Raw genomic sequence first — 27,028 nt, forward strand, 5'->3', positions numbered from 1 at the left:
CACTGTGATTTTAATCTGTTTTGCATCCTATTTTTGCGTGCAAAAGAACCCCACGATGGGTCATATGATGTAATTAAAGGTTCTACACACTATTTATGGTTATGTTTATGTGATTAAAAACGGACTTCAATTGCATTAAACAAGTGCATTTCATTTTTTAAATTTTTTTTTTATTGCCCTCATAGACTTGAATGGGCGCTTTTCGTCCGAAAATCACAACAAAATAGGATATGCTGCAATTGTTTTTGGACTGTACATCTGATTAAAAAAAATCACACATATCAATACAATCCTTTAAAATAATATGCTTTATTTCAGCCCAATTTTTACAGACAGAAAAATCATTTGTGTGAATGTACCCTAAGTCATAAAAGTTATATATGTTGTGCAAAGCAAAAATAGACTGAAGAAAAAGAAAAACACCCTTTATGCCCAGAGCTGTGACTATAGTAAGCCACTGTTATCAGGTTACCCTGTGATGTCCATATTACTTACTGTACACTGGTACCTGCTACAAAGTGATATAAAGTACATTACAGAGTCAATGCACATATTCACCAGCAGGTGGCGCCCGCATTCCTCTCCCAATGACAGCTTCACTTGTAAGCGCTCAGTGCTATCCAATGTAAGGAGGAAAAACCTTGCTTTGTTTGCAATCCCACCCTCTCTCTCTGTATCTATCTATCTGGTATACACATCCTCAGCCTGTCACTAGCCACATCAGAAGAGGAGCATGGCACTGAGGGGGCCACTTCTGCCTCCTCCTATGGGTATCCTGTGCTTTGCCAGTCTTTCCCTGCTGGTGCAGCTGGTCCAGGGCACAGGCTGGGTGAACAGGAGGAGTACTCGGGATCTACAGGAGGCTGAGAGCAGAGTTGATGGAAATGGGGTTACTGAGGATGCTTATGCTTCAGCTGGTCGTTTTGGGAGGGCTACAAGCAATGACCACATCTCACTACTCAGCACCTCGTTTGTGCTCAAGGGGGATACATCTCATAACCAAGCCATGGTGCACTGGACCGGGGAGAACAGCAGCGTGAGTGACTCCTAACATTTCTTGTGTGCTGGAATTAAGGTTACCTGGCACTTGACAGATGCTGCCAGCCCCTTTAACCCTCACTGCTACCATGGCACACTTGCTACATGCACCCTGATTTTGCCAATGGAAGCTTTCAAGTGCCCATTGATACAGGTCTATGAACTGCCAGAGTTAAATTCCCCGGCACAAGTCTTTGCACTGCAAGAGTTAAATGCCCTGGTTCAAGACTTTGCACTGCAAGAGTTAAATGTCCTGGCACGGGTCTGAGTTAAATCCTTTAGTGCATTTATATGGACAACTTGAGTTAAATTCCCTCTTATACTCCTAGGCACTGCCAGGGCTAAATGCCCACACGTTGATGTGCTGTCTCGGTTAATGCCCTGGTACAGATGTGTGCACTGACTAAATTAGATGCCCTGGTACAAGTCTTTGCACTGACAGAGGTATATGCACTGGCACAGGTCTGTGCATTACCCAAGTTTAAATAAATCCTCTGATGCATGGGAATGGACTATGTGAGTTAAATTCCCTCTTATATCCCTATACACTGCCAGGGCCCAGACATTGATGTACTTCCTGGGTTAAATGCCCTGGTACAGCTCTATGCGTTACCTGAGTTAAATCCTCTGGACTACTTGAGTTAAATTCCTTTATAGTCCTGGGCACTGCCAGGGCTAAATGTCTACACATTGATGTGCTAAACTCTGTTAAATGCCTTGGTATAACTGTGTGCTACTGTGCACTGACATAATTAAATACCCTGGTACAAGTCTATGTGCTGACAGAGTTAAAGGTCCTGGTACATATCAGTTAAATTCCTACTTAGATGCTTGTGCTCTGCCAGGACTAAATGCCCACACATCGATGTGTTACCTGAGTTAGGTGCCAACTTATATTTATGTACTTTCCCAATAGAATACCTACTTACTGAAAATGTTTATGCATACTCCCTTTTTGTCCATGTACCTACTTTTTAGTATTTTGTCCTGTAACCTATCTGTGTACTTGCTGAGCTAAATGAATGAAATGCTGAATAATCATGCATTTCCATTTAGTACATAAGTGAAGACCCATGAGTGAAACATCCATATAGAAGTCTATGTAATATGTTAATGCTAGTTTATGTGCTTTTACCACCCACTTCCTTGAGATTGCTATCATTGATGTTGCTGCTGTTTGTTACTGTACCTGTGCATTGTTGGATAGTGCCATGTACTTCTGCTCTATCTGCCCATCAATCTATGGTGACACCTGTCACACTTGATGTATGATCTTCCACTACCAGTTAACAGGGAACTGCTGATGTGCTGCTGCTGGTCATTCCCTTGGGTCTCCATTGTTTTTTATGATTTGCTATAAAGTATACCATGACATACAAGCTCCAATACTTTTGGATGCAAGTTATACCCCCTGTTTATATGATTACCATTCTTGCATTTCCTGCTGTTTGTAACTCTGTTTCTTGTATGTGATATTCATGTCATTAATGCATATAGGGATCTGTCCAACAGAATTGGGGGAATGTGAATGAGATATCTTGCATGGTTTTCTTTTCTTGTATCCACTGTCAAGAATTGGGGTGGTCTCAATTTAATTTCCGCTGGAGGATACTCTGAGCCAGGGAATACATAACAGGCTGGGGCTGTACAATTTCCACTCACTGGCAGGAGTGAGGCATGTGCCAGGGCATTCATTCTTCAAGGATGTGGTTTTTGCTTGGGAACTTGCTTTCCAGTGGTAGGAGAACTAAAAGTGACAGCAGGCATTAATGACTGGAGATGCTGAATTTATGAATTTATCAATAGCTGGGAAAATTGACTTCTTATGTATAGAAATGTTTTTGCATTGCAATTTGTCAGTAAATGGTTTGTGTGACCTAGACATGAGACCAGGGATGTCACATAAAGTGGGAAACTTGGTTGGGCAACAAAACGTACCTTCAGATCAGCTCCATCGCTGGAAACCCCCTTTCTTCACCGGGGCTGGGGTTTGCCCCTCAGCTGTGAAGCCCTTTTGTTATCGTCAAATTGGCCAACTGCTCAGTCTGTTCTTATGGAATCTACAGATCATGTTGGGGTGGGTCGTCTTGCAATGAGTATATAAAAAATGACCTAGGACTGTTACTTCTGATGCTTACGACCATGAATATTAAACGATTTACATGAATCAAAAATTAAGGTGGTGAATTACAAGCAAAGCAACTTGTTTATATACCAGCATTGTGCATGAGGGGATTGCTGCAAAAGTTAACTGACTCTTATTAAACTAATAATAAATAATAGCTATAAAATGAATAATAATAAACAATACTGGAAACCATTATTACATGTAGTTGTACAGAGAACGTTCTATAATCCATACTTTGATACTTGTTTCTAGCACTGAGACTAGAAGCAGTAGACTGAGCAGAGAGAACCAGTTGTAGGATTCCTCAGATTGGAAAACAAAGTGAGGCTGGTTTTACACCCAGGGTTTTTTTTTCTTTCTTCTTTTGTGGCATTTTCCTTGCAGTCTTTTTTTTTAATTTTTTTTTTTTTGGCCAATGCTGTGATCACGTTGGCTGAAAGTCTATAGTGAAATATAAAATGCACTTCAAACAATGCATTTGCTATATTTTTCTACCTTTTTTTTGGGCAGTGTTTCCCAGCACTGGTGCATTATGTCTCCACCGGATGTATGGGTGGAGACATGGGTTGGCCGGGCCGTGTTTCCCAAACTTTTTCGGCTCATAACCCACCTCATCCAAAAAATTTTATCTCGTGACACATCTGCAAAAAACAAAACTCTCCCCCTCTTTGTCTCCTTCCCACTGCTCCCCTGCACCCTTGTAACTTTTCAGGGCACACCAATGTGCCATTGCACCCTGGTTGGGAATCCCTGCTTTAGAATATGCACACAGGTGTACCAGAAATTGTCAGACGCAACTCTCATCAGACAGTGCAGGTTCTAATCTCTGGTGCTAGGACATGAAAGCACTGGAACTAACACATATTAAACATGTAATGAATAGTAACCCCCCCCCCCCCCCCCCACAAATAATACTTGTAAAATAAACAGAATAACAAGTGCTTGAATTTAATGGCACTTTTTAAAAGCAATAAAAAAAAAAGGCTGAAAAACTTTATTTATGAAGGAGGCCTCAGGATAACACTAATTCTAGCAACACAGTAAATATATATTAGTGCGTGTGTGTTTATAGTAATGCATTATTATTACTACTAACAGCCAGCCGTGTAATATTGTCATCATACACTCTATGATACTAATGAATAAGGATGATATATATTGTATTATATGACAATGTAACAATAATAGAAAATAATACAAATGTATGTTCTTTTTATTGGTTATTGACTTTAAGAGTGAGGCTGCCTGCACACGGGCGGGTCAGATTCTGCATGTGCAATCTCGCAGCGGAATTTGACCCCGGCAACAGCGGTATCTACACGTACCTGCCTTTCTCTTTCTCATCTGTACTGCGGATGATTTTAAAACTCCTGCTTTTCCCACATCATCGCCTAGCGGAAGGGCCGCGGATCGGACAGCTTCGGCCAGCTGCACACGAACAGATCGGCATTGCGGAATCCGCATCGCAGATCTGTAGCAAATGCTATTCGTAATATGCTATGTAAAAGTGATTCTTCCTGCAGATGAGCGGAAATCAATTGTATATTCTGCTTGCGGAGGAAAAATTGCAGCATGCTCCATTTTTGCACGGATTCCTAACATTGAAGTCAATGGAAGCCGTCCGGCCCGTGGCCCTTCTGCAATGACATTGTGGAAAGGTCCCGGGTACCCGCGTCATTGCCTAGGCGCAAGAAAAGTAGGGATATTTTAATAAAAGAACTGTACTGCGCATATGCGATGGCGAGCCGTGCAGACCATCCGCAGTACAGGAAGAGTAGATCAGAAGCTCGTATGCACGGACGCCGGCAGGGCACAGGGTCTGATTTCTGCTACAGGCTCCCGCATGTGGAATCAGACCTGTTCTTGTGCAGGTGGTCTTACATTGACTTCAACGGAAGCCGTCTGCGCAGAATCCGCACAAAAATGGAACATGTGGGCCAATATGGAGCTAAAATACGCTCATCTGAATGTGGCCTAAAACAGAATCATGGATAGAACCATAGGCTGTCATCACTAAAGCATTGACCAAAGTTACCAGCTTAGGTCTATGTGTCCTCAGGTATCCGTCCGTTTACCTTAGCTGGACAGAATGGCGCAGCTCGCAGCTTTGGTCTCCTTTTTAGAAATGGTTCCGACTAATTTCGGCATTTCAGACGGAACAGTTTTGGGGATCATAGATGCGGACTTGGAGGCAGTCTGGGTTGAGCCTTCTGCTTCAGTCCACTATATACTATTAGTCAATTACTAAAAATTAAACAGTCTATATTGATTATTCGTCTTAGCAGTCTGCCATAAAATATACGATGATCTCCTAGAAATGAACAATACATGGAGGCCAATTTCTAAGTTCAGAGCAACCTGTAGGAGTCGGGTCGTTTCTGAAGTAGAAGGCTCGTTATCGTCTGGCACTGTCCTTATTAATAGAGCAATTAGAGGGCGTCTTTCTCTGTTCCTAATTTGCAGTCCTATTACGAGCCGGTAACTTTAGCTCCTCGGTCACAGTAGGCTTGTATACAGGTCTAGTAGTAACATGTATAATACATCAGGGGGATGATAATAGAAAGCAGATTGTGCTAGAAGTTCATCCGATGTGGATTACAGGCCGACCTCTCTGTCCGTCATATCACAGAGGAGAGGGGAAAGAGAAAAATCAATTTTCTAAAATTAGACCAGAGAGCTGTAATCTTCGTCCTGAAAGAACTGGTCATGTGACTCCTTCAATCATTAGCTTTGGGTCAACTTAATTAATGGCCACTTTATTCTACACGGACTCTGCAGGCCAACAAAAGCGTGACTAGTGCAGTATGTCAAATGGGCTGAAACGTTGATTTAGCAAAAGTGCTCCTATCTCCATAATGCTTCCTGACTGCTGTGTCTTTATCCTCCTTATTGGGGAGGGGGATGTTTTTGCAAATTTAACTCCGTGCTGCCTGGGAATAGGAAACTTACTCAGGCTATCCAATAATTTGAATGTAAATTATGGCAAGAGATGATATAAAATAATCAGGAGTATATGGAGTATACGACTTATATGAAACATGTTGTGTGAGTTCACACGTTGTGAATGTGCTGCGGACTTTCACCTGCCGATTTCACACTACAATGTAAGTGAATGGGGTGGTAACAACGTCGTCTAATTACAGCGAGAATCTGCAGCTGAAAATAGTAAGATTTTCATGGCAGAACTAATTCCTTACAAGACCGTTTTTGCACCTCATCAGACAGGGGCGTGGCTAAAAGTAGTTGTAAAATGCATCACATTTACTAATTGTGGCAGAAACATTTAGTGTAAAGTAAGCCAAGGAAGAGAAGAGTATGTGATATATCCAGTAATGATGCACCAAATTTATCACATACAGTGCGCTACGGTGTATCGCAGCTTCTGTCTGACTCATCTACTTTTATGCTAAGTTTAAGACCATCTTACGAATCTCGCGCTGTTTCTAGAAGCTGAAATGTGTATTATCTGCAGTGGCTGAGATGTATAGTATGATTTACCACTGCAGTGGCTTAAATTATGATGTTCTGCAGCAGCTGAGATGTATGTTATAAGGGTCTGCAGCAGCTGTGGATTGTGATGTGCTGCGGGGGCTGAGATCTATATTATGAGGCTCTGCAGCAGCTGTGGATTGTGATGTGCTGCGGCTGCCGAGATGTATATTATGAGGCTCTGCAGCAGCTGTGGATTGTGATGTGCTGCGGCTGCCGAGACAGCTTACGAGGGTCTGCAGCAGCTGAGGTGTGCATTATGACATGCAGCTGTAACTCCTATCTGTAAATACACATCACAGCTTAAAGGGAACCCGTCACCTGTCTGAAGCACCATAAACCTGTATAGGAGAGCGTGCACAGAAGTCTAAAAAGAATCAGATTTTTGGCTGGCAGGCGGCCACCGAGGGTACCAGGAAGTGAGTATGAGAAATGCATCACCCGGATCTGTCACCTCGCCTAACAGTACCATAAGATAATTTATGGTGCTCCAGGCAGGTTCCCTTTAATTGGGTGTAGACCTGTAGAATACATTCTGTAGGGTGTGCTGTGGGGGTTTACATCAATACTAGACTAGTAAATGCTGCCAGTAAATTTCATACTCGTATGCTTTGCTCCTTTTGGATGAAGGTGCATGTCGCTCACTTTAGTGCTGCAGCCCACTTCTACCCATTAATGGGGTCTTGGCACCTTGATGCATATGGATTGCAACTTTCAATATGTCTTTTTGATGAGAAAATGTGCAAAGTGACAGTGACCTTTAAGGTGGATATGTGGTGACCTAGTGAAACTCGTCTTCATATCCACATAATGAACCATTCATCTGTAGGGTACTTCAAACTGCGATCTTAAAAACCGTGAGAAACTGCAGCAAAAAATTAATTAGTAAGTTGCAGAACCATACATTACAGAACCATGAAGGGGAGCTGTCCAGCAATTAAATCATGCACAACATTAAAATTCAATTGGAAACACTGTAATGGACTTTACACTCAATTTCTGCCAATCTTAAAGCCTATGTGTGTGTGATCATTCCTATAATATACTTGCCCTTTAAACATTTTTTGTTTTCACCACTGAAAATCAAGTTTGAAGTGCTTACCACTGGGGGTCTCTCTTGTCTTCCGGCAGTCCACTGCCTGTTGTTAGGCATTTGGCTTCTCTAGTAACAGGGAAATGGGGACACTACTAGTTACATGTAATGGAGGAGCGGGCATTCAGATGCTGTCTTGCAGCTAATAAGAGCAGGTCTATGTAAGGCAGCATGCGAAGTGTGGGAGAGGAAATCCCGGCTAGTAGAGTATGCTTGCTGGTGATCGTGGAATTCTGCGGTCTCCATTAATGGTATATTAATGGAGACCTCGAGCGGCGTACATTTGCGGCAAACAGAACATGCCCCGACTTATTTCCCACTGCAGAAATGCGCGGTAGAATTCTGCATGTGAACATTGGCAGGTTCTATTGAACCTACTAGCTTTCTGCCTAATAGCTGCAGAATTCACACACGGATTTCCACTGCGGGAAACTTGGTAGAAATCCATTCGTGGGCATTCACCCTTATGTGTCCAGTTAAGCCCTTTTATTTAGGCTTGAATGATTATATCTGGAACAAGGAGACCTCCCAGACGCCGTTTACTGAGCACACGGGAGTCAGGGGAAGCAATAATTAAGATAAAGAACTGGTGTCAGCAGAGAGTGCAGCTCCATGACCCTACGACGGCTCGCCACTGTATTAAGTCTTTGTGTAAGTGTATCAAGCAATTATTTGTACATTATCAAGTGGAGTGCTATCTGTCTTTATTTACATCTAAGACTGGATCTGCATGCGGAGGTTTACACTGTGATCACAGTCCACTTATAGTAGTCATTACATTGTGTGTTGCATATGGACAAGCCAACCTGAACCAATCGTTAGAATGGAGCAACTCCTAGATCCCATTTATACTGATAGATGATCGCTCAAACAAACGTTTGAGCGACGGTTTTGAGCGATCATCTTTGCATAGTCTATAGTAGCTATGTAGCTACTTAAAGGGGTTGTCCCGCGGCAGCAAGTGGGTCTATACACTTCTGTATGGCCATAATAATGCACTTTGTAATATACATTGTGCATTAATTATGAGCCATACAGAAGTTATAAAAAGTTTTTTACTTACCTGCTCCGTTGCTGGCGTCCTCGTCTCCATGGTGCCGACTAATTTTCGCCCTCCGATGGCCAAATTAGCCGCGCTTGCGCAGTCCGGGTCTTCTGCAATCTTCTATGGAGCCGCTCGTGCAGAATGCAGGCTCCGTGTAGCTCCGCCCCGTCACGTGCCGATTCCAGCCAATCAGGAGGCTGGAATCGGCAATGGACCGCACAGAAGAGCTGCGGTCCACGAAGACAGAGGATCCCGGCGGCCATCTTCAGCGGTAAGTATTGAAGTCACCGGAGCGCGGGGATTAAGGTAAGCGCTCCGGTAAGCTTCCTTTACCTCCCTGCATCGGGGTTGTCTCGCGCCGACCGGGGGGGGGGGTTGAAAAAAAAAAAAACCCGTTTCGGCGCGGGACAACCCCTTTAAGAGCTATGCAGGTGGAGCAGGACACCACTGCTATTGCTCGGCGAACAATACAGCTGTTTTGCATAAGCAAACGGGTGCATTGTTCTCCGCGCTTACAGCTCGCGTCCCGCTATGAACTACCAGCGGGACACGAGCTAAAAAAATCTTATCAGCGCTGCCGACTGTGATACCAGCCTGCACCGCTGATAAGAGTTCATCGCTCAATTCTAGAAAGCTAGAAATGAGCGAGGAATGAATGGTGCGTGAAAACTGCACGACGTCTGTACATTTAGACGTAGCAGTTATCGCTCAAAAGACGTCTTTGAGCGAATTTTGAGCAAGAATCGTTGTCTAAACAGGCCTTTACACTTTTCTTTGGTTGACTACCATTTTAGTATGTGCATGGGTGGCCATGGACCTTTTTAAAGGGCCCCTGTTTGGATACAGACTCCTTGACAAAGTGTGAAATGCTCATTGTTGATTACTGCCCTTTCGTCTCACAATTTGGTTGGTGGACTGCCATAAGAATAATTAGTCCTTTTACATGCAAACTATTAGAAAGTACTCCTTTTCTTTTCTTTACTTTTTGGACCCCTATGCAGCTGCAGAGATTATGTCTTCTCCTGAGTATATATCACTATGTGCATAGAAGTAGTATCATGAAGTTCTATCTGCTATACAATGTACTGCCTCTTCATGCTACACAGACTTGTTTAGGTCCCTCCTGCTCAGTGAACATAAAGCACTGTGCTAAATCCTGTAGCTCCATGATATAAAACATGGAGAAAAGAAGAAGAAAAGATATAAATTATAAGCTGCAGTGCAGTGATATAGCTCATGACAGTAGGTTTTGATATTTTATTGATAAGTGCTCGTGTCAGTAACTGGGTAGCGCCTGATGTGAGATTTATGCAAAAATTTCATTAACTGCGTAGTTGTAAATGTATAAACAGGACAGCTTTGTATTTCTGTTACAGCAGGTAAATCTGTGCAAACAGCAATGAGACGAAAGCCTTGATGATTAATTAATTATTCACACCTTGGCCACGCCTGGGAATAGGTTGGGCTGTATATAGCAGTCTCAATTGTTCTGATACTAAAGGGGTTGATTAAATATTAATTTGTTTTGTTAGAGCATGCAAAACAATGCTGGTGAGAAGAAATATATTCTAGTGCATTGATTCTTAATGCTTGGCCTTTACAATAGCGGGAATCACTCTGCTGCCTATGTCTTAGAGCAGGGGTGTCAAACTCCTTTTCGATGAGGGCCACATCAGCCTTAGGGCTCTTTCACATGGGTTGCTGTGTTTTTACATTTGCCCGCCGGCGCTGTAAAAAACACGTGAATGGGTGCACAAAGCAAACATTTGTGCGTCCAATCAGATGGCCCGTGTCGTAATGCAGTTGGGCGGCAGCCAGCAATGGGAGGGGGCGGGAGCTTAGCAACTAGCTCCGCCCCCACCCCTCCCATTGCAAACAGCCAGCAAGGGGCAGGCGCCATCGTATTCCGGCCGGCAAAGATAGTTTACACCATGGGAATATGCCCGTCTGATCTGATGCATTGGATTCCAATGCATCAGATGCTAGCGTATTTTGGCCGGCCGTGAAAACGTCAGCCGATATCCGCTTGTGTGAATAAAGCCTTATGGTTGTCTTGAAATGGCTGATTGTGTTTGACGTGTGTCATCGAGCATATAGGTCGTGGGACTGAGCTGTTAGGGCCAGTAGCAGATTTAAGACTTATTAAGCTGAATGTGCCAGAATTCAGGCTCAACTTGCACCAAGAAAGTGACCTACATGCATGGCAAAACATTCATTATGTGTTTTTAGATACTTTTTGCACTTTGCTTGACAAAGAGGTGTGTTGTAATGGGAAATGGGTGTGGTTAAACGTTACATTTTGTTTGACATAAAAGAAGTCAACCATTGGGTGGTATAAAGTTAGGCAAAAGTGCTGGATTGTGGCAGCAGACAATGGGTAAGTACAGATCCTTTTGTTTTAGCACAATGGATGCTATAGGTGGCATGTAAGGGGTTAACAGCAGGGATCTTTGTTCTCACCGATCCCCGCTGGGGCAGCGGGAGGCCAGCTATCAACCACAGCGGTTTCCCCACTGCAGATGGCACAGGTTCAGCTTATAAGCTTGTGCCATGCACAGGACGTTGGCTTAGGTCCTGTTGCCTTAAGCACCAGACAGTTGGAACGTAACCTAAAAAGTTTAAGCAATAATCACACAAAAATTTAAAATAGCATTCTAATGTATTGTCTTATATTATCATGTTTCCCTCGTTTTATGTGATGTACTCTATCCATCTCAGTTGTTGAAATCCAGAGCTTAAGGTCACTGATCTTGTCTTGGCCTTGATTAATGAGAGACAGCAGTCCTGCTATGTTCTACATGATGATCCTTTGTCCGGTGCCATCATCATTGTAATGGTTCATGGTGTCCTTCATGCCTTCTCATATATCTTTGTCAGTAGAACAACAGTACTGACCTGTTGCTCTATTTGTGTGTTCAGGAACTATATGAAGAGTGTAATACATATATAACCTTGCGCACATTTACACGGATCACTTTCTTTATGTGTTTATTAACAGCTGACTAAATATTTATTACCACAACTCTCATAACTCTCGCTATATTATATTGTGTCTCCAGGCAGTATGCTGTAATGCATATATAAACACTTTGATATAAAACCCGTTATAGTAGTGGAATGGGCGGGTGGTAATGCCGTGTTACAGGATGCATGATGGTTTTTATGGTGTGGCGGTGACAGACGGAGGTGGAGGCGGCATAATTTTTTTTTTTTTAATAACCATTTTTACTAAAGAATTGGTAAAGATTAGATGGGTTGCCCTCCTATGGAGAGACTAGTACTTCAAACATTACAAAAGTTGGCAAGTCCCTTCGAACTCTTTGGTAACTGGCCGGCTTCACTTATAGTACTGCATACTTTATTTCCTCGGCATTACACTATCATCATGGCTTCAGTGCCCTGTACGTGCCAGAGTACATCAAAACAGATGCATTGAATGCAGTACATCACTAGCGTCTACCAGAGGCGTAACTTGAAGCTCCCGGGCCCCGATGCAAAACCTGTAACAGGTCCTCCAACTATAATGCTTCACTCATAGTACTGGGTTACCTATATGGAGAAGAGAGGCCTTATGGGCCCCCTAAGGCTCCTGGGCCCGGGTGCAACCACATCCCCTGCACCCTCTATAGTTACGCCCCTGGCGTCTACTGTAACTGCACCTTGCACATAGCAACTTTGTAACGTGCCTTTACTACCTCGGTACATACATTTCTACATCAAGTACTTAATCCTTACATACCCAGTAGAACAATGTTAACACATATCAACTACTCTACACAGTCACATCCATCATGGTCCGTCAAGTGTTCACACGAAGTCATAGGAGACCGGTCTCGCATGTCCAGATGCTTCATAGTTTTCCCTGGACATGTGAGACCGTCTCATATGACTTCGTGTGAACACTTGACGGACCATGATGCCTCTGGGAATCGAATCCCCTACATGAAGGGTGTCTCCCTCTCCTTCCACATGGCTTTATGTTTTCGGCCACTTTTTCACCCTCTGTTAGGGCTTTTTCTTGTCGACCTGTGCTGCCCACCAGCTTATGTCGGATACGACTGCTGCCACGTCTTTGCAGGCCCATGTCTCTCTAATGTGCTGCTCACAGACTGCATGAAATGTCTTGAAACCCCATTAACATTGCTTGTACTATAAAATGCTGCGACATTCGGCACACATGTGAACATCATTCTAATGCAGCCTTCGGCCATGAGTTTCATTCTAATCCTAGAATTGCAACAACCACAATGTGACTTCAGATTTTGCCTATAGAGGGACCTCACTAAATATCTAACCATGAGGGTCTTATTGAAGTGATCCCACTATTTGTTTGCAACTTGGGGTGATTGTCTTACAGATATGACACAAGTATTATTGGTGTTATGTGGGGGAGGGATTGACACCTAATCAGTACAATTCATTGCATATGCCGCAAATATATTGCCAAGTATTTCAAAGGTATTATCTGGACTGGAAGAGAGAAAAATGCACATTTACAGCAAGATCCGTATTAATCCCATATGCCACAATGGAAAATGTGCTTAGAGCACTTTTAATTATGTTTCATTTAATCGGAAAATTCCTTTAAGTAGTATCAGACTGGGGTTCACTAGGCCCACCAGAGGAAATAATTCTTCAAGTCACCTCCATCTATACAGAACATGTCCACTTCTAATTACATTGTAATCTTTATGGCCATTGTGCACAAAGGACATATCATCAATAAGGTCTAATAGGTTATTTGGGATCATCCTATAAGAAATAGACCTTGGTGACAAGTGATTGATCCAAAGTCCTCTCCCAGTGGGGGTCTCTTCTGCCTTTAGGGCTCATGATAGGGTCATTATTTAGCCACAGTTTCCTTCCATTGACTGCAGCTGTGGCTATACTTGGGCGAATGCTACTACGTTACATGACCGTGACCATTGATGGATTAAACTAAATCTACATGGAAAATACGAGCAGTTTCTATTTGTAGCTCTCCACTAATGACAGAGGGACATTTTTTTTTATCTCCCTTGATTCCATAGCTTTCTATTCCTGGATGCAGGTAATTATAAAACATAGCTGGCAGCTGCAGCCAGGAAATTACATGAGGCTGAATGAAGCTGACCGTTATCATCATCAACTACTGACTTATTATCCTATTTATGTAAATGCTTAAAATCCATTTCTACAGAGAGCCAGGAATGGGCAAAGGTTCTATATATATCTATAGTATGCAAATGGGAAACCCCATCCCCATTGTACTGTGAATTGCTGCAGGTTTGCAGTGAACTAAAACTTGGCAGCAATTCTATCACCTATGAACTTAGCCTATGTTATATATGGCCGTAAACTTGAGATATTAATGTGAGACACATCTTTAAAGGATCTCTACTTTAATATTACACCCATGTTCCACCCAATAAATATGATCCGAGTAGTGAAGACTGCAAAGAAACCTACAGAAAACCTTCAGTAGCAAGTAGAGGTTCAGTGGACCAGTTTGCTTATCCCAGATGGTAGAGTAGTTTTCATAGACATTTGCATTGGGCTTTCTAGTAAATGGTTTATACCAATAAAAATATTATATACCCATGTGTTTCTTCAATTGGCCACATCATGAGGATGTAGCAAGGCACAGCAGCAGTGTAGAGTGGGAAAATGAAAATGCATAACTAATGTGTATCCTACTCTGTCTGCTCCTGAGGAAGGATTCAGGCCTTGCTTTCAAGCATGGTGTAAGTATGACTCATGGACACGTCATACCTTGACACAATTAACCCTTTCCAATCCAATTTGTATCCTGGTTTTCCTAGGGGGCTTACTCTTTTTCTGTCATTATACAACTGCACTATCTGCTGGCTGAACCCAGTACTGCATGAGGTGATACGTTGGATAGGTTCTGACAGCAGAGAGGCTGACAATATACAGTAAGAGAACCCCTATGGACGTCTTCCAACATCGGAGCTGTACAGCCTTAAATCATAATGTCTTCAGACGTCAGACAGTGGATTTGGAAAGGGTTAATGACCGCAATAGGGCAATATATACATGAGTTCAGACACCAACACTTGGGAAACACCAGTATAGGAGTGGGAATGCTCTCCCTAGCCAACTCTGGCTAGGCTGGCCTAAAAGCAGGGTGGACGTTCCAATAGGGATGGCCTCATGTCTCGAATGTAGGGGACCTAACCTGTCCTTACTTAGAGGATAGGGAAGAACTCGTATATAGTAGATGGAAATTCTATACAATACACAAAAAGGACCTAGTCTATTTTCCTGAGTATTTGCGCACCAAGCCCTCATAGATGTCTTTGGGTGGTGAGCATGCACATGCAAAACACAGGAACATGCGCAATTCTGTGAAAGAGAATACTTCTGGACTTTTTAAATCAGGGTGGGAGTGTTTTGTGCGCATATGTGAACAGGCCATGCATGTGCAATAAGTACAGTACTGAGGAACGCAAATCAAACTCTTTCACTCCGCAAATACATTGCACTGAAGCGTGTGAAAATGCGGTCATCTGAAGCCGCCTTAAGACCTCCAGCATGCTAACCATTTTTTCATGTGAGTAGTCTGCTAAAAAAAAAGCACTATACACCGCATACGGACTTGTATTACGTAATGTGGTAACACACACTAGCAAGTTTTTTTCAAAATAACATGGACTGCGAGAAAAAACGAATTGCATGCTCTTCTCTGATCCGCCCATGCAGGTCAGCGCAGTCCGTGCGCTGTCCGTGTTTTTGTTTTTTTTTTAAAAAGACAATTGGGTCTGTTAATTTTTTTTTCTCTTTTGTTTGTGGACCTAAAAACTGATGGCACACAGAGTAAAAAAAAAAGCAGCCACACAGACTGAATACGGAGGCCACATGGAGCTGCACACATCTGAAAAAAACCTACAATTCTTTTTTGCTAACAGAACATGGAATTAGTTTTATTTTTACTGCTAGTGTGTGCCTAGCGTTTGGTGGTAAATACCTGTATACTTCATTTATTTACATTATAGAATTCTCTTGAGGAGGGTCAACAAACAAAATCTCTGCGCCCCAAGTTTTCATGGAAATACTTCATATACTATTGCATGGGGCACATGCACCTATGGATTTCCGGTTAATCCTATACTGTCATTCCCGTATGGACAGGCTTGTACAATCCTCCAGCAGCGCAGAATGGGCAGCTTCTGCTATGAGGAAGAGCGTCTCAGGATAATCCCATTACTGGTATGGAAGTGGTTGTGTATAATTGTTGTTACATGTATGCAGAATGCTGACATCAGGGCTGAACACACGGGGGAAATTGGTTTGACAGCTTGAATGCAAATAAAGACAGACGAGAAAAACTCACGCTGCATTTCTTGTAAATTCTCTTGTGCTTCAATAAAGGGCATTTGTAAATTTATGACTGTGAAATACATCCTGCGAGGCTTATAAAGGCTGGGGCAGAAATACTATACATTAACCCTTTTCGGGCCTTACAAAAAGCAAGGCTATAGTAAGGGGTATGAACCTTTGTTATGTTCTCCATATTCATGGGAGGTCTCCAAAATATCCATGCTGCTTGAGAAATAGACGGGGACAAAGGAGAAGATAAGCGGTGAACCTGCACTATGAAATATTGGGCTGGGTAAACAGCTGTAGTATTTATTGTCTGTAAGAATTCACAGATGCCTTGTAGCGCTTTCAAAAAATTTCAAAAAAGGCACACAAGAAAAATTTAGGAAAACCAGGTATTCTTGGATAGAATTTTAGGATTCTTTGGAATTCTGTAACTTCTACAACTCTTAAGTGCCCAAGAGTTCTTCACTACATTCTCCTTAGAATCAGATACAATAGTTTCAGTCCCTCCGTGGGTTTGTACTTCTCTGACTTGTCTTCATATAACGTTCTTCTGACTCTTATGCCTAACCCCCCTTTCTTTTTTTTCTTTTTTTATTTCTTTCTTCTCTCTTCTTTCTTTGTCTTCTCTCCCTAAAGAGAATATTGTTCTCTTATATAGAAACATCTGTGGTTTTCGGGTTGGGTGGAGTTTCTGTCTGGTGACAGGTACTTAGTGAATGGAACATACATCCCACTCTTCCCCCTTTCTTAGGGGTTGGTAAAGGTGGTCCCTTGGTATTGTGCATAAAACTCTCATGGTGCTGTATTCTCTGGTTGGCAGACCCCACCTCCTCTGGTTTTGTTAAATGTGTTCTGATTAGAGATGAGCGAGTATACTCGCTAAGGCACATTACTGGAGCGAGTAGTGCCTTAGCCGAGTATCTCCCCGCTCGTCTCTAAAGATTCGGGGACCGGCGCAGGTGACAGGTGAGTTGCGGCAGGGAGCGGGAGGGAGAGAGGGGGAGAGAGGGAGAGAGAGATCTCCCCTCCGTTCCTCCCCGCTCTCCCCCACCGCTCCCCGCCCGCTGCCGGCCCCCGAATCTTTAGAGACGAGCGGAGAGATACTCGGCTAAGGCACTACTCGCTCGAGTAATGTGCCTTAGCGAGTATACTCGCTCATCTCTAGTTCTGATGCATTGTGTTTTACACCAGAAGTGCATTCTTTTGTCTTCACACCTTTTATGGTTGGCTATTTCACAAATTCCATTGACAACCATGTTGTTTTGGAAACCTTTAAAAATGTATAAATCCTAAAAAATAAATTCAAAAATGGTGGGGTTGTATAGTATTAGATGAAACTGTTGTGTTTATTATATAGTAGAAACATGTACGTGAATGGGGCTGAGCTGCAATACCACACACAACCTGTGAATAGGTTTGGTGTAGAGTAACATAGGTTGAAAGAAGACAAAAGTCCATAAAGTTCAATCTGTTTTACTGTGTTTCTGGAAGAAAGAAGCCAAGTCTTTCGAAACCCACATAACCTCTTATTAACAGGCGAGCTTTCTTTTTTTTTCGTTCTTATGTTTCCATCTTTGCATTCCAAGAGCTATAACCTTCTCGGTGCTGAATGAGGGCTTTGGGTTTTTTGCGTGACAGGTTGTACTAGTTAATAGTATCATTTAGTGTACTGTGTAATTTCAGCATGCGCAGATGAGCTACACCAATCTACCCGCAATAGTTCATCTGCATATGCGCTGGCTGACAACCATACAGCGCTCATGTGAGACTTGGCAGCGCTACGTGGGTTTGAGGAGGCGAGGCGGTGGACTTTGGGAACGAACGGGCTGCTAGCATAGATGGTCCAGCTCACCAACCGGACCGCGCTGCCTCGTTTCCATATTAAATGGGAGAACTTTGAGCTCCAATTACTGAAGTATGCTACTATTATCAGACCAACCAAAAGGTCTTGATAAAAAAAAAAGCATTGTCAGTATTGCAGCGCTTCTTTTGGCTTACATTACTAAAATCTGCTGACAGGTTCCCGTTAAACACATTTCCTCTACATATTTTAATTATGCTGTGTCTATAGTTTTGGTATGATATTCAAATATCAATAATAATAAAAGTCAAAAACAGCAGTAATGCATATTTTCAAAAAAAAAAAAAACCCTCCAAAACCATTAATAATAATTGTTGTGACCTGATTTTTGCCCCGATATATTATTTTTACCATTTTTAACGTCTTCTGTGTTACCAATAATTCCTTCTTAAATACGTGAACAAATCCTCTGAAATGATTGCAGTGCTGTTGCTTTTTTGACCTGAGGCAAACCGACTAAATATTCTAGACTTCTTATATGTAGCATTGGAGAACTTTCCAAATGACCTCTTCGATACGACAGCTTCACTAATCTGATTTCCCAATCCAAACAGGTCAAATTTATTCTAACCGGAGCCATGTATTCAGGGTTAGACCGGGCTCCCACAGCCGTAAGGGTAAAACGCTGTGGGGGCCCCCGCAGCGTCTTGCGGCTGTGAACCTGGAAATGACCCTGTGTATGACCACATTTGGTGCCAAAATTGTATTGCACATGATCATGACTCACGCAGGCGGTCATGCACAGTGCACTTTTATTTTTATTCTATACTTTCCGTGCCCTCGCTTAGCGATGATTCGGTAATAGAGTTAAGGGAACATACTCTGCTGAGCTTGATGCTCGTTCGAATATTAGCGTACTCGATGGTGCTCGTTACTCAAACGAGCATCAAGCAGTGTTCGACCCCCTCCCCAGTTTTTGGCTCCTCCCCGCTGTGACGTGCCTGTTTTGGCTCCTCTCCACCGTGACACAGAGAGAGAGACAGACATCCAAAAATGCTCGAGTCTCCCATTGTAATCAATGGGGTTCGTTACTCGAGTAGAGCTCTCGAATTTTACGAAAAGCTCGAATAACGCGGACCCGAGCATTTGGGTGCTCGCTCATCTCATAGTAACATAGTAACATAGTTAGTAAGGCTGAATGAAGACAATGTCCATCTAGTCCAGCCTGTCTAGCCTCCTGTTTTGTTGATCTAGAGGAAGGCAAAAAAACCCCAACAGCAGAAGCCAATAGCCCTTTTGGGGAAAAAATTCCTTCCCGACTCCCTAATGACAGACTGTTCCCTGCATCAACCCCTAATAGTTCCTACCTGCCTGTATACACGGATTAACAAATAATCTAAGATTTATATCCTGTAATATCCTTCCTCTCTATTAGGTAGCAACTCTAGAATTGGTACTAGGAAACAAGTGACCCAAATGAAAGCACTGGGTGAATACGTCACCTTTTTGAAGGATAGCAAAAAATTAAAACCCGTATATGCTACATTCGCAATAAAAACATAACTTTTATGGCAAACTTCTAATATTTTTATACTTTTGCTAACTTTTATTGCTTAAAAACACTAGGTGATGTTTCAAAGGTAATTGGTGATTTAATATTGTTCACTGTTTTATGAATTATTGCTACATTAGCTAGTTAAAATGCAAAATTGCCCCCCTGATGTGTTTCATTGGGTAGATCAGCGTCTTCAGGGGTATGGGGGGCAGTGTGCTATGAAGTAATAAAAATACAATTATATATTAAAATGTAAAAAAAGTTATCTAACAAAAAGTTAACTCCAGAAGAGGGAGTCTTGGGGCTCCTTGAGGCACCTGGACCTGGGTATAGCTGCTACCTCTGCACCACCGAGGTAGCCAAATTATTTGTCGTATAGATAAACTATAGTTAAGAAATAGAGATGAGCGAGCATACTCGTCCAAGCTTGATACTCGTTCGAGTATTAGGGTGTTCGAGATGCTCGTTACTCGTAACGAGTACCACGCGGTGTTCGGGTTACTTTCATTTTCTTCCCTGAGAAATTTGCGTGCTTTTCTGGCCAATAGAAAGACAGGGAAGGCATTACAACTTCCCCCTGCAACGTTCAAGCCCTATACCACCCCCCTGCAGTGAGTGGCTGGCGAGATCAGGTGTCACCCGAGTATTAAAATCTGCCCCTCCCGCGGCTCGCCACAGATGCGTTCTGACATAGTTCAGGGAAAGTGTTGTTGATGCCGGAGCTGCTATAGGGAGAGTGTTAGGAGTTATTTTAGGCTTCAAGAACCCCAACGGTCCTTCTTAGGCCATAGAAATCGCAGATCGCACCTATGTGCGATCTGCGATTTCTGTTCTCTTCTCTATATGCGCTCAATGGGGCTGGCGGCAGCAGCGCCGACCCCATTGAGAACATATAGAAGACAAATCATTCTTCTCTGCCACAGCTGTAACAGCTGTGGCAGAGAAGAATGATGTTTGCCCATTGAATTCAATGGAGCCGGCAATACAGCAGGTTCCACTGAAAGCAATGGGCTGCCGGCGATCGCGGGATGAATTGTCCGGAAGGGCTTAAATATACAGTATAAGCCCTTCCCTGCAATTCATCCAGAAATGTGTTACAATAAAAATATATACCGTATATACCGGCGTATAAGGCGACGGGGCGTATAAGACGACCCCCCAACTGTCACCTTATACGCCGGGAATACAGTGGAGCAAAGAATAAAAATCATTACTCACTTCTCCTGGCGTTCTGCGCCGCTGCTGCAGGCTGTCGCTCCCTCCTGGTTCCCGGCAGAGCATTGCTTTCTCTACGAAGGGCTTTAAATCCCCGCCTCCAGAAACACACGTGCCTTCAGCCAATCACAGCCAATGACAATGATGTCATTGAATGGCTGTGATTGGCTGAAGGCACGTGTGTTTCTGGAGGCGGGGATTTCAACCACTGCGTCCAGAAAGCAATGCTCTGCCGGGGACCAGGAGGGAGCGACAGCCTGCAGCAGCGCCGCAGAACACCAGGAGAAGTGAGTAATGATTTTTATTCTTTGCTCCGCTGTATTGCCGGCGTATAAGGTGACAGTTGGGGGGTCGTCTTATACGCCCCGTCACCTTATACGCCTGTATATATTTTTATTGTAACACATTTCTGGATGAATTGCAGGGAAGGGCTTATATATTTAAGCCCTTCCCGACAATTCATCCCGTGATCGCCGGCAGCCCATTGCTTTCAGTGGAACCTGCTGTATTGCCGGCTCCATTGAATTCAATGGGCAAACATCGTTCTTCTCTGCCACAGCTGTTACAGCTATGGCAGAGGAGAACGATCTTTATGCTGACAGTGGGGGGGGGGGGGGGGCACTCTTGCCGCTATTGTGGCTTAATAGTGGGACCTGGGAACTTGAGATACAGCCCAACATGTAGCCCCTCGCCTGCCCTATCCGTTGCTGTGTCATTCCCATCACTTTCTTGAATTGCCCAGATTTTCACAAATGAAAACCTTAGCGAGCATCGGCGATATACAAAAATGCTCGGGTCGCCCATTGACTTCAATGGGGTTCGTTACTCGAAACGAACCCTGGAGCATCGCGAAAAGTTCGTCCCGAGTAACGAGCACCCGAGCATTTTGGTGCTCGCTCATCTCTATTAAGAAACAGTTAAAATATTTTTTTAAACAGTTTAACACAAGAAGACGACTCAAGGATTTTTCTTCATTGCCGAATTCTCAATTTTACATCTCAATGCATTCTAAATACATGTTCTAGATTACACAAACCCAAGCCAACCTTGGTTTTTATGCAGCCCGACAATAGCCGCAGGGTTCTCTTGTTCACCTGTGTAATTTTCTGCAATATTCATTTCCCATGCTTGGAAGGATTATGTGCGAGACACTCTGATTACGGCCATCAATACATTAATAACTTTCATAAACTGGAGGTTTGCAAAACCATATGGTATTTAATCTTGGAATGTGACTGGAAGCCAGCGAGGAATATGGTGCTGGCTTAAAAAATTGCTTTAAGATTCCATATCCAAGCCTGTTCATGCTGGTTAGCGGGAATCTGCAGGTCCTAAAAGGGTTAAGGAAAGGAATATTCAACATTTTAGGTAGAATGTGTTGTCTGGTTTCAATCTCGGCTTTGTTTGATGACTTGTCAGAGGATTCCTGGGTAAATGTGCCCAGTGAGCCTGCATAAGCATGGCGATCACTAGACAATTCCACATCCTGTCATTACAGAGCTGAGCACGGAGGCGTGTAATCCGTCTCCAGTTCTGTGTCCTCATTACTTTGTTTTGTGATCTGGAGAATTAAATATTTATACATTTGCTGCACGGTTAAACCTATCCAAGGCTTCCCGCGTAAGACATACCGCAAAACTCTTATTATATCATTAATTTCAGTCTTACTGTTGATTCCATATAAGCGCAATAATTATTTACAGTCCAGCTGATGGTAAAAAGACGAGACTTTTCTGATATTATTCCTAGTGTTTTCACCCAAAATGGCTTTTGGCGCAATACAATCTGTACAGGAAGTAGAATATAACCTCAGTTAAGTATCTTAACACAGCATTTTACTCCAAGTGTTCGTGCTATTATTTTGGGTCTTGGTCCCCATCAATTACAAGTGAGCAATGTCCCTTTCAACCTCTTAATGCGACAGTGGGAGCCAGCTGACAGCCAGCCTCCTGCTGCAACAGCAGGGGTCAGTGAGAACACCAATCCCCGCTGTTCACCGCTTACATGTCGGGATCAATGTAGGTGATGGCATGTTAAGTGTTTAAAGAGGGAGTCTGCTCCCTTTGTGACATTATCGGCCCCCCTACTATATAATAGCAGAGGGCTAATGGGTTGTCATGGCATCTGGGCACCAGAAAATAGCCTGCCAGTGCCTGTGAATGCTATTAGAAGGGATAATGCATTGCAGTACAAAAGTACTGCAGTGCATTATCATAACATTCATAGCTTTTCTGGTTTGAGTCCTCTACTGGGACATAAAAAAATAAGAATAATAAAAAAAAAAACACTTGGCATGGCAAAAACTGGAAAAAAAAACTAAAAAAAAGGGAGAAAAAATACCTATTTTGTTCATTTCACTTCCCAAAAAACGCAATAAAAGTGATCAGAGAGCTGTATGTACCCCAATATGGTATAGCTCGTCATGCAAAAATGAAGCCCTTGCATTGATCTGTGCCGAATTAACCACATTGGAGTCTGTTCTGCACCTGTCCGGCGTTTTTACTTGATGATAAAGTCCTGCATGCACAACATTTCCGTCCGACATTTCATACCAGATCTGCGCCAAAGGCTTTGAATAGAGCCTTCGACGTAGATGTGAAGAAAGCCTTGGATGCTTCTTCATTTTTATTTGCAGTTAGCATAAGAAATCGAAATGCAAATATCTGGAGGAACCCAGGCTGATGGATTTAAGAGGAATGAAAATGGCAAATTGAAGGACATTTGTACAGGAAAGGAGCTAATCTCAGTTTTGCTAAGTGCAGCTTCAGTTTCAAGGGCTCTTGTCGATAATGCCCTTTCTTGCTCCCTATTTCCAAAATGACAATTGAAAATAATATACAACACCATCCAGTGACCTACATAATCTGTAATTAAATTGTTTAACTAAGAGCGCTCCTAGTTCCTTGAAGTAAAATGAGGATTTAGTGAATTGGCAAAGATGTGCGATATTAATTCAAACATATGTTCAAATTTACATTACATTAATGGAGTATAGGCCCCGTATAAAAACCCCCTTCATTGGCAGGTTTACAGCATACCGGAGCTGGTGCTAGAGAATTCAATAACATTTATCGCAGTATTCCCTGTTACATTTCTCATTGGGGATTAATTGAAATGACAATTAGCGATGGTTTCAGATTAAATTATAGTCCAAAAGTATAAATCCCTCAGCAAATAGCTGAATTTGCAAATTTATGTATTGCTAAGTTTTTTTCAATCATTAAGGCTGGATTCAGACGAACATATATCGGCTGGGTTTTCACACCGGCCGATATACGTCATCTCTCTCTGCAGGGGGGCGGGGGGGAGCTTGGAAGAGCCAGGAGCAGTGCTCTGAGCTCCCGCCCCCTCTCTGCCTCCTCTCCACCCCCTCTGCACTATTCGCAATGGGGAGAGGTGGGATGGGGGCGGGGCTAATTCGCGGAAACTTGGCCCGCCCCGTCCCACCTCCTTTCATTGCAAATAGTGCAGAGGGACGGAGAGGGGGTGGAGAGGAGGCATAGAGGGGGCGGGAGCTCAGTTCCTGCTCCTGGCTCTTCTATCCCCCCCCCCCCATGCAGATGAGGACACCATATATCTGCTCGGCCTGAAAATCGAGCCAATATACGATTGTCTGAATCCACTCTAAGGGGGTTTCTAGCTTCTAAAAATTGATGACCTATCCATAGAATAAATCATCAAGAACTGATCATTAAGGGCCTTTAAGAAGGTTTAGTAGGGCCTTGAGAACATGGCAGTTATAGAATTTAAAAAAAAACCATTTTGGTCATGTTAACAAATATAATGTAACCGTTTTTTTTAAAGTCTAGTACCGCTATGGTGGTGTTGGGAGTGGCATGATCGTACAGGGGCGGTACGGACGTAAAACTGTCCTGATCTTGGAGAAACAGAAGCAGTGACACTGAAGTTTTTCAGCTGGGCAGAAGGGAGAAAGCTAGATTCCTGAGTACTATCGTATGTATTCCCTGAATACAGCAACGAAGTAGAAGCTGTAAATTTAAGTCAGCAAGCCTGCATGATTTGCCTACATTGCATACTGCAGGGTGAACTAAGTATACGCAAAAATATTACCTGTGTAGTGCCAATGCTACTGTTTTAATGATGAGCAAATTTTTCAAAAGTGCAGTTTGGCCAGTTCACTGAACTTTTGCAGAAAGTTTGGTTCAATCCGAATTGGTTTGCACCGAACCAGATGTTCACCAAAACCCCTAAAACTGGTGTATAACACTATCTTAACCCCTTCCCTACCCATGACGTAAAGGTACGTCATGGGAGCGGGGTACTTCCCGCAAAAAGACATACCCTTACGTCCTAGGGATAGTGCGAGATCATAGCAGATCTCGCGCTATCCCGCAGCGTAAGCTGGCCGTCAGTAATAGCCGGCCTCCCTCTGCAAGAGCCGGGGTGCGTCGGAGATGCGACCCCCCCGCTGTTAACCCCTTGCCTGCCACAATCTACGTAGATCGCGGCAGGGAAAGGGTTCACAGAGGGAGCGCGCTCCCTCTGTGAAGTTGCCAGGCTCTCGCGATATAATCGCAGAGAGCCCAGCTGGTTGCTAAGGCAACAGGACGCCAGATACCGGCGTCCTGTATTGCCATAGCTTTTTGTCATATTAGGATTAAAAAAATTTAAATCCCACATATTTGGTATTGTCGCATACGTAATGATGCGTACAATACGTTGCACATGCTTTTGACTCTGCATGGAAAAAAGTATTTAAGAAAACGCAAAAAAACTGAGGCAAAATGCTAATTTTTAGCATTTTGCCTCTCTAAAACGCAATAAGTGAACAATAAAGCCGTATGTACCCCAAAATGGTACCAATAAAAACTACAGCTCGTCTCGCAAAAAATAAGCCCTTACAGAGCTCGTAAATGGAAAAATAAAAAAGTTACAGGACTTTGAATGCAACGATTTAGAATTTTTTTTTTCCAAAAAAGGGGTTTTATTGCAGAAAAGTGGAAAAACCTAAAACAAGTAAGAATTTTGGTATCGCTGTAACCGTACCGGCCCGCATTAAAAAAAAAAAAAGATTGTGTCATTTCTGCTGCATGATTAACGCTGTAAATCTACGGCAGAATTGATGCGTTTGCTCTCCCTGTTATCATAAAAAAATAATAAAAGTTTTACAATATAGTCTGTGTACCCAAAAATGGCACCATCAAAAACTACAGTTCGCCACGCAAAAAACAAGCCCTTATACGGCCACGTCCACGGAAAAATAAAAAAGGTATGGCTTTTGGAAAATGGAGATGAAAATCCACCAAAAATCATTGCGTCCTTAAGCCCAAAATAGGCCATGTCATTAAGGGGTTAATAGCCATAAAAGCCTTACATAAAATTCTGAAGGTAGTATACAGGGCTTTTATGACCTTTTTTAGAAAGTGATATACACCAGTGTTCAGCTAGTGTTGAGCGAACCAAACCAGTAGAACTCTAATTTGGGTACAACTTTGCTAAAATCTCAGTTTGGGTTTCTGTCAAACCAAACTTTTGGCAAAGTTTGACCCCAAACAAGGTTCTATTGGTTCAGTTTGCTCAACAGTACTCTTGTTATTAAAGCTTTGTTTGAGCAAGAAATTATGTGGTCTGTAAGAATGTACCGTATGTTCCAAAGAGCCGTATGATTCCGATGCAGGCCTGTAACTGGGCGTTCTTTCAACAGTAACCAATGGTGCTGCAGACAAAAAAGCAGTCTCTCCCATAGTAAGTCTGGAGAAGTCCCTGCAGGGGACTCTGCCTGGTAGCCCCATGTGTTGGTGGGGTTCTCCATCTTCATTCTCTCACTAGCATATGACATGGTCATTGTTATATGACAAAACCTAAGTCCTGCAGAAATTCTTCCGTTGAGCTTCCTCTTTACCTAAAATATATGATAAACTCTTCTTCAAAGTAACGTCCAGTTGTGAATTGGCAGAGCCCCAGCTGGAGAAATGCTCTTCATTTCGAGTGAAGTTTCAGTATCAGTCAGGAGATAGGAATCTCTAGGGGACGTATGAAATAACTTATACAAGTCATAAAACTTAGATTGCAGGTCTGGCAGATCATACCAGAACCACGAACAGATTTCAGCTGTCAGATCATATATCATACTGATGTAACTACTTGGGATTCTGAAGTTCAAAAGGTTTTCAGTAAATTGCAATGTCTGGTATAAGACAAGGAACCGCCTGAGAACATCCCATTGTATCATGACACCGTAATTATAGCCTGGCATCACAAGCCCAACTCTTCTGATTGTGGTCAAGCAAATGATACTCTTCTCACAGCCAGTTATTATGGCATGAGCACTTTTTACCTGTTCAAAGACTTCTACCAGACTGATGGATGGGAATATT

General features: G+C 42.9%; 1 protein-coding gene across 1 annotated transcript in view; it reads left to right on the top strand.

Annotated features, from left to right (window-relative positions):
* The first annotated feature begins 691 nt into the window (after positions 1 to 691).
* Positions 692 to 27,028, top strand: part of SORCS2 (sortilin related VPS10 domain containing receptor 2) — an 816,984-nt gene continuing 790,647 nt past the window's right edge. The window contains exon 1 of the mRNA XM_066573326.1: positions 692 to 1,036. Coding sequence (XP_066429423.1) covers positions 734 to 1,036 — 303 coding nt within the window. The 5' untranslated portion in view covers positions 692 to 733. The remainder of the gene's footprint in view (positions 1,037 to 27,028) is intronic.

Source organism: Eleutherodactylus coqui, chromosome 7 (genome assembly GCF_035609145.1).
Source record: "Eleutherodactylus coqui strain aEleCoq1 chromosome 7, aEleCoq1.hap1, whole genome shotgun sequence".
NCBI lineage: Eukaryota > Metazoa > Chordata > Amphibia > Anura > Eleutherodactylidae > Eleutherodactylus > Eleutherodactylus coqui.